Source organism: Mustelus asterias, unplaced genomic scaffold (genome assembly GCF_964213995.1).
Source record: "Mustelus asterias unplaced genomic scaffold, sMusAst1.hap1.1 HAP1_SCAFFOLD_4878, whole genome shotgun sequence".
Taxonomy (NCBI): Eukaryota; Metazoa; Chordata; class Chondrichthyes; order Carcharhiniformes; family Triakidae; genus Mustelus; species Mustelus asterias.
This window is the reverse complement of record NW_027594821.1, coordinates 3,844-12,219: the sequence shown is the minus strand read 5'-3', so window position 1 is coordinate 12,219 and position 8,376 is coordinate 3,844. Positions and strand designations below refer to the sequence as shown.

Below are 8,376 nucleotides of genomic sequence, written 5' to 3'. Positions count from 1 at the left end.
CGGCCCCCCCTCCCTGCGGCCCCCCCTCCCCTCCGGCCCCCCCTCCCCTCCGGCCCCCCCCTCCCCTCCGGCCCCCCTCCCCTCCGGCCCCCCTCCCCTCCGGCCCCCCCTCCCCTCCGGCCCCCCCTCCCCTCCGGCCCCCCTCCCCTCCGCCCCCCTCCCCTCCGGCCCCCCCTCCCCTCCGGCCCCCCCTCCCCTCCGGCCCCCCCTCCCCTCCGGCCCCCCTCCCCTCCGGCCCCCCTCCCCTCCGGCCCCCCTCCCCTCCGGCCCCCCCCTCCCCTCCGGCCCCCCCTCCCCTCCGGCCCCCCTCCCCTCCGGCCCCCCCCCTCCCGGCCCCTCCCCTCCGGCCCCCCTCCCCTCCGGCCCCCCCTCCCCTCCGGCCCCCCCTCCCCTCCGGCCCCCCCTCCCCTCCGGCCCCCCTCCCCTCCGGCCCCCCCTCCCCTCCGGCCCCCCCTCCCCTCCGGCCCCCCTCCCCTCCGGCCCCCCCTCACCTCCGGCCCCCCTCACCTCCGGCCCCCCCTCACCTCCGGCCCCCCCTCACCTCCGGCCCCCCCTCACCTCCGGCCCCCCCTCACCTCCGGCCCCCCCTCACCTCCGGCCCCCCTCCCCTCCGGCCCCCCCTCCCCTCCGCCCCCCTCCCCTCCGGCCCCCCCTCCCCTCCGGCCCCCCCTCCCCTCCGGCCCCCCCTCCCCTCCGGCCCCCCCTCCCCTCCGCCCCCCCTCACCTCCGCCCCCCCTCCCCTCCGCCCCCCCTCCCCTCCGCCCCCCCTCCCCTCCGCCCCCCTCCCCTCCGCCCCCCTCCCCTCCGCCCCCCCTCCCCTCCGCCCCCCCTCCCCTCCGCCCCCCCTCCCCTCCGCCCCCCCTCCCCTCCGCCCCCCCTCCCCTCCGCCCCCCCTCCCCTCCGCCCCCCCTCCCCTCCGCCCCCCCTCCCCTCCGCCCCCCCTCCCCTCCGACCCCCCTCCCCTCCGCCCCCCTCCCCTCCGCCCCCCCACCCCTCCGCCCCCCCCACCCCTCCGCCCCCCCCTCCCCTCCGCCCCCCCCTCCCCTCCGCCCCCCCCTCCCCTCCGCCCCCCCCTCCCCTCCGCCCCCCCCTCCCCTCCGCCCCCCCCTCCCCCTCCGCCCCCCCCTCCCCTCCGCCCCCCCCTCCCCTCCGCCCCCCCTCCCCTCCGCCCCCCCCTCCCCTCCGCCCCCCCCTCCCCTCCGCCCCCCCTCCCCTCCGCCCCCCCTCCCCTCCGCCCCCCCCTCCCCTCCGCCCCCCCCTCCCCTCCGCCCCCCCTCCCCTCCGCCCCCCCCTCCCCTCCGCCCCCCCTCCCCTCCGCCCCCCCCTCCCCTCCCGCCCCCCCCTCCCCTCCGCCCCCCCCTCCCCTCCGCCCCCCCTCCCCTCCGCCCCCCCTCCCCTCCGCCCCCCCCCTCCCCTCCGCCCCCCCCTCCCCTCCGCCCCCCCTCCCCTCCGCCCCCCCCTCCCCTCCGCCCCCCCTCCCCTCCGCCCCCCCCTCCCCTCCGCCCCCCCTCCCCTCCGCCCCCCCCTCCCCTCCGCCCCCCCTCCCCTCCGCCCCCCCCTCCCCTCCGCCCCCCCCTCCCCTCCGCCCCCCCCTCCCCTCCGCCCCCCCTCCCCTCCGCCCCCCCCTCCCCTCCGCCCCCCCCTCCCCTCCGCCCCCCCCTCCCCTCCGCCCCCCCCTCCCCTCCGCCCCCCCCTCCCCTCCGCCCCCCCCATCCCTCCGCCCCCCCCTCCCCTCCGCCCCCCCCTCCCCTCCGCCCCCCCTCCCCTCCGCCCCCCCCTCCCCTCCGCCCCCCCCTCCCCTCCGCCCCCCCCTCCCCTCCGCCCCCCCTCCCCTCCGCCCCCCCTCCCCTCCGCCCCACCCTCCCCTCCGCCCCCCCTCCCCTCCGCCCCCCCCTCCCCTCCGCCCCCCCCTCCCCTCCGCCCCCCCTCCCCTCCGCCCCCCCTCCCCTCCACCCCCTCCTCCGACCCCCTCCCCTCCGCCCCCCCTCCCCTCCGCCACCCCTCCGCCCCCCCCTCCCCTCCGCCCCCCCCTCCCCCCTCCCCTCCGTCCCCCCCTCCCCTCCGCCCCCCCTCCCCTCCGCCCCCCCTCCCCTCCGCCCCCCCTCCCCTCCGCCCCCCCCTCCCCTCCGCCCCCACCCCTCCCCTCCGGCCCCCCCTCCCCTCCGGCCCCCCCTCCCCTCCGGCCCCCCTCCCCTCCGGCCCCCCCTCCCCTCCGGCCCCCCTCCCCTCCGGCCCCCCTCCCCTCCGGCCCCCCCTCCCCTCCGGCCCCCCCTCCCCTCCGGCCCCCCTCCCCTCCGGCCCCCCGTGCCCCCCCCTCCCTCCGGCCCCCCCCTCCCCTCCGGCCCCCCCCCTCCCCTCCGCCCCCCCCTCCCCTCCGGCCCCCCCCTCCCCTCCGGCCCCCCCCCTCCCCTCCGCCCCCCCCCTCCCCCTCCGGCCCCCCCCCTCAGCGGCTCCGACATTGCGAACTGTTAGTTTCTGGTTTACGATTCAGTGTACTAAATCTTTTTATTATTTATTCCCTCTCTCTAACCCCGCTCCCTCTCTCTCTCTCTCTCTAACCCCGCTCCCCCTCTCTCTCTCTAACCCCGCTCCCCCTCTCTCTCTAACCCCGCTCCCTCTCTCTCTCTAACCCCGCTCCCTCTCTCCCTCTCACCCCGCTCCCTCTCTCTCTCTCTCTCTAACCCCGCTCCCCCTCTCTCTCTCTAACCCCGCTCCCTCTCTCTCTCTCTCTCTAACCCCGCTCCCTCTCTCTCTCTAACCCCGCTCCCTCTCTCTCTCTCTAACCCCGCTCCCCCTCTCTAACTCCGCTCCCTCTCTCTCTCTAACCCCGCTCCCTCTCTCTCGCTCTCTAACCCCGCTCCCTCTCTCTCTCTCTCTCTAACCCCGCTCCCTCTCTCTCTCTCTCTCTAACCCCGCTCCCTCTCTCTCTCTCTCTCTGGCCTCGCTCTCTCTCTCTCTCTCTAACCCCGCTCCCTCTCTCTCTCTCTAACCCCGCTCCCTCTCTCTCTCTCTAACCCCGCTCCCTCTCTCTCTCTCTAACCCCGCTCCCTCTCTCTCTCTCTAACCCCGCTCCCTCTCTCTCTCTCTCTCTCTAACCCCGCTCCCTCTCTCTCTCTCTAACCCCGCTCCCTCTCTCTCTCTCTAACCCCGCTCCCTCTCTCTCTCTCTAACCCCGCTCCCTCTCTCTCTCTCTAACCCCGCTCCCTCTCTCTCTCTCTAACCCCGCTCCCTCTCTCTCTCTCTAACCCCGCTCCCTCTCTCTCTCTCTAACCCCGCTCCCTCTCTCTCTCTCTAACCCCGCTCCCTCTCTCTCTCTCTAACCCCGCTCCCTCTCTCTCTCTCTAACCCCGCTCCCTCTCTCTCTCTAACCCCGCTCCCTCTCTCTCTCTCTAACCCCGCTCCCTCTCTCTCTCTAACCCCGCTCCCTCTCTCTCTCTCTAACCCCGCTCCCTCTCTCTCTCTCTAACCCCGCTCCCTCTCTCTCTCTCTAACCCCGCTCCCTCTCTCTCTTTCTAACCCCGCTCCCTCTCTCTCTCTAACCCCGCTCCCTCTCTCTCTCTCTAACCCCGCTCCCTCTCTCTCTTTCTAACCCCGCTCCCTCTCTCTCTCTAACCCCGCTCCCTCTCTCTCTCTCTAACCCCGCTCCCTCTCTCTCTCTAACCCCGCTCCCTCTCTCTCTCTAACCCCGCTCCCTCTCTCTCTCTAACCCCGCTCCCTCTCTCTCTCTAACCCCGCTCCCTCTCTCTCTCACTCTAACCCCGCTCCCTCTCTCTCTCTCTAACCCCGCTCCCTCTCTCTCTCTCTAACCCCGCTCCCTCTCTCTCTCTCTAACCCCGCTCCCTCTCTCTCTCTCTAACCCCGCTCCCTCTCTCTCTCTCTCTCTAACCCCGCTCCCTCTCTCTCTCTCTCTCTAACCCCGCTCCCTCTCTCTCTCTAACCCCGCTCCCTCTCTCTCTCTCTCTCTCTAACCCCGCTCCCCCTCTCTCTCACTCTAACCCCGCTCCCCCTCTCTCTCCCCCCTCCCCCTCTCTCTCTCCCCCCGCAGTCGCCTTGTCGAGTCGGCCTGGTCCTGGACTGTCCTCCTCGCGGGCGGGTACATCCTCCTCCTCGCCTACCTGTCCTCGGGCAGCCTCCTCACCACCCTGCGCCACCTCAGCCGGCTGTCGGTGGGCACCGCTGTGCGCCTGGTGTGTGGCCGCGCCTTCGCCTGGATCGAGGAAGTGACGGGTTCCTGTTTCCAGCCCACGGGCCAGGGCCTCCTGCTCCTTGAGGGGCCGAACGACCAGGCCGGCTGCCTCCGGGAGGGCCACCTCTGGCTGGGTTACCGGGTCTCCGCCGAGTCCTTCCTCCTCACCTACGCCTCGTTGGTCCTGGCGGAGGAGCTGGCCGCCTTCCGGCCCTACCTGAGGTGCCGTCTCCCAGCCGGGGTCCCCCTCCGCATCATCTACCTTCTGGCAGCCATCTTTCTGCTCCTCTGGAACGCCCTCCTGCTGGTTTCCGTGGTTTTCTTCCACCAGTACTCCCAGAAGATCGTGGCGGCCAGTTTCGCCCAGCTCAGCTGGCACCTCACCTATCACCGTTGGTACCTAACCCGCTGGTCGCCCTCACGCCCCGCACACGACCTGTTCCGGAGGATATCGTCCGCCGCAGCACCGGCCAAGAGGTGTGTGTGCGGCGCCCTGGCAGCGGGGGTGGGAGAGATCACCTGGGAGTCCACCACCGAAACCCTCTTGTACAGAGAGTGACAACGTCTCCCCCCCCCCCTCACCCCCGCCAGAGACGTTCAACTCAGCACCGACCCCCCACAGTGCGGCGCTCCCTCAGCACTGACCCTCCCCACAGTGCGGCGCTCCCTCAGCACTGACCCTCCCACAGTGCGGCGCTCCCTCAGCACTGACCCTCCCACAGTGCGGCGCTCCCTCAGCACCGACCCTCCCACAGTGCGGCGCTCCCTCAGCACTGACCCTCCCACAGTGCGGCGCTCCCTCAGCACCGACCCTCCCACAGTGCGGCGCTCCCTCAGCACTGACCCTCCCACAGTGCGGCGCTCCCTCAGCACTGACCCTCCCACAGTGCGGCGCTCCCTCAGCACTGACCCTCCCACAGTGCGGCGCTCCCTCAGCACTGACCCTCCCCACAGTGCGGCGCTCCCTCAGCACTGACCCTCCCACAGTGCGGCGCTCCCTCAGCACTGACCCTCCCACAGTGCGGCGCTCCCTCAGCACCGACCCTCCCACAGTGCGGTGCTCCCTCAGCACTGACCCTCCCACAGTGCGGCGCTCCCTCAGCACTGACCCTCCCACAGTGCGGCACTCACTCAGCACTGACACTCCCACAGTGCGGGGCTCCCTCAGCACTGACCCTCCCACTGTGCGGCGCTCCCTCAGCACTGACCCTCCCACAGTGCGGCGCTCCCTCAGCACTGACCCTCCCACAGTGCGGCGCTCCCTCAGCACTGACCCTCCCACAGTGCGGCGCTCCCTCAGCACCGACCCTCCCACAGTGCGGCGCTCCCTCAGCACTGACCCTCCCACAGTGCGGCGCTCCCTCAGCACCGACCCTCCCACAGTGCGGCGCTCCCTCAGCACTGACCCTCCCACAGTGCGGCGCTCCCTCAGCACTGACCCTCGCACAGTGCGGCACTCCCTCAGCACTGACCCTCCCACAGTGCGGCACTCCCTCAGCACTGACCCTCCCACAGTGCGGCGCTCCCTCAGCACTGACCCTCGCACAGTGCGGCGCTCCCTCAGCACTCACCCTCGCACGGTGTGGCGCTCCCTCAGCACTGACCCTCGCACAGTGCGGCACTCCCTCAGCACTGACCCTCCCACAGTGCGGCGCTCCCTCAGCACTGACCCTCCCACAGTGCGGCGCTCCCTCAGCACTGACCCTCCCACAGTGCGGCGCTCCCTCAGCACTGACCCTCCCACAGTGCGGCGCTCCCTCAGCACTGACCCTCCCACAGTGCGGCGCTCCCTCAGCACTGACCCTCCCCACAGTGCGGCGCTCCCTCAGCACTGACCCTCCCACAGTGCGGCGCTCCCTCAGCACTGACCCTCCCACAGTGCGGCGCTCCCTCAGCACTGACCCTCCCACAGTGCGGCGCTCCCTCAGCACTGACCCTCCCACAGTGCGGCGCTCCCTCAGCACTGACCCTCCCACAGTGCGGCGCTCCCTCAGCACTGACCCTCCCACAGTGCGGCGCTCCCTCAGCACTGACCCTCCCACAGTGCGGCGCTCCCTCAGCACCGACCCTCCCACAGTGCGGCGCTCCCTCAGCACTGACCCTCCCACAGTGCGGCGCTCCCTCAGCACTGACCCTCCCCACAGTGCGGCGCTCCCTCAGCACTGACCCTCCCACAGTGCGGCGCTCCCTCAGCACTGACCCTCCCACAGTGCGGCGCTCCCTCAGCACCGACCCTCCCACAGTGCGGCGCTCCCTCAGCACTGACCCTCCCACAGTGCGGCGCTCCCTCAGCACTGACCCTCCCACAGTGCGGCGCTCCCTCAGCACTGACACTCCCACAGTGCGGGGCTCCCTCAGCACTGACCCTCCCACAGTGCGGCGCTCCCTCAGCACTGACCCTCGCACAGTGCAGGCGCTCCCTCAGCACTGACCCTCCCACAGTGCGGCACTCCCTCAGCACTGACCCTCCCACAGTGCGGCGCTCCCTCAGCACTGACCCTCCCACAGTGCGGCGCTCCCTCAGCACTGACCCTCGCACAGTGCGGCACTCCCTCAGCACTGACCCTCCCACAGTGCGGCGCTCCCTCAGCACTGACCCTCGCACAGTGCGGCACTCCCTCAGCACTGACCCTCGAACAGTGCGGCGCTCCCTCAGCACTGACCCTCGAACAGTGCGGCGCTCCATCAGCAATGACCCTCGCACAGTGCGGCGCTCCCTCAGCACTGACCCTCCCACAGTGCGGCGCTCCCTCAGCACTGACCCTCCCACAGTGCGGCGCTCCCTCAGCACTGACCCTCCCACAGTGCGGCGCTCCCTCAGCACTGACCCTCCCACAGTGCGGCGCTCCCTCAGCACTGACCCTCCCACAGTGCGGCGCTCCCTCAGCACTGACCCTCCCACAGTGCGGCGCTCCCTCAGCACTGACCCTCCCACAGTGCGGAGCTCCCTCAGCACTGACCCTCCCACAGTGCGGCGCTCCCTCAGCACTGACCCTCCCACAGTGCGGCGCTCCCTCAGCACTGACCCTCCCACAGTGCGGCGCTCCCTCAGCACTGACCCTCCCACAGTGCGGCGCTCCCTCAGCACTGACCCTCCCACAGTGTGGCGCTCCCTCAGCACTGACCCTCCCACAGTGTGGCGCTCCCTCAGCACTGACCCTCCCACAGTGCGGCGCTCCCTCAGCACTGACCCTCCCACAGTGCGGCACTCCCTGGTGCTGTGGGATCTGACCCTGGAATCTGGTGTTGAAGGACTTGGACCCTGGGGACTTGATGCAACATACACTGTCGGTTCTGTATCTACTTGAGAGAAATCTGAGTGTAACTCACCATCTTGGCGAGTGTTTGTACCACTCTGTGCAGTAATGTATGAATTATCTACTAAATTATCCTGATTGAAGATCTGTCATCGAGTTGCCTTGTAACGGGATGGTTTGTTATCACAAGGTTGTAATTTGTAATTCCAAACTGTACCTTTGCTAAATTAAATATTAACTAAATGTTCGCCCTGCTCAAACAATCTGGGACAGAGGGAATAGTTTTTGAGTAAGTGGGAAGAGATTCGATATGAGTGATAAGGAGCAGATAGTTAATAGATACACAAACTCTAGAAGCAGGAGGAGGCCATTTGGCCCTTCAGGCCTGCTCTGCCATTCATTATGAATTCACGGCTGATTATCAAATTCAATATCACCGACCCTCGCACAGCGTGCGGCGCTCCCTCAGCACCGACCCTCCCACAGTGCGGCACTCCCTCAGCACTGACCCTCGCACAGTGCGGCACTCCCTCAGCACTGACCCTCCCACAGTGCGGCGCTCCCTCAGCACTGACCCTCCCACAGTGCGGCGCTCCCTCAGCACTGACCCTCCCACAGTGCAGCGCTCCCTCAGCACTGACCCTCCCACAGTGCGGCGCTCCCTCAGCACTGACCCTCCCACAGTGCGGCGCTCCCTCAGCACTGACCCTCCCACAGTGCGGCGCTCCCTCAGCACTGACCCTCCCACAGTGCGGCGCTCCCTCAGCACTGACCCTCCCACAGTGCGGCTCTCCCTCAGCACTGACCCTCCCACAGTGCGGCGCTCCCTCAGCACTGACCCTCCCACAGTGCGGCGCTCCCTCAGCACTGACCCTCCCACAGTGCGCCGCTCCCTCAGCACTAACCCTCCCACAGTGCGGCGCTCCCTCAGCA

General features: G+C 70.9%; 1 protein-coding gene across 1 annotated transcript; it reads left to right on the top strand.

Annotated features, from left to right (window-relative positions):
* Window positions 1–4,025: 4,025 nt before the first annotated feature.
* Window positions 4,026–7,690, top strand: LOC144491265 (fat storage-inducing transmembrane protein 1-like; the record flags this gene model as incomplete). The annotated part of the gene is made up of 2 exons (XM_078208945.1): window positions 4,026–4,841; window positions 5,603–7,690. A coding segment is annotated over one exon (720 nt), but the record flags the coding sequence as incomplete, so codon positions are not given.
* Between the last annotated feature and the right edge of the window lie 686 nt (window positions 7,691–8,376).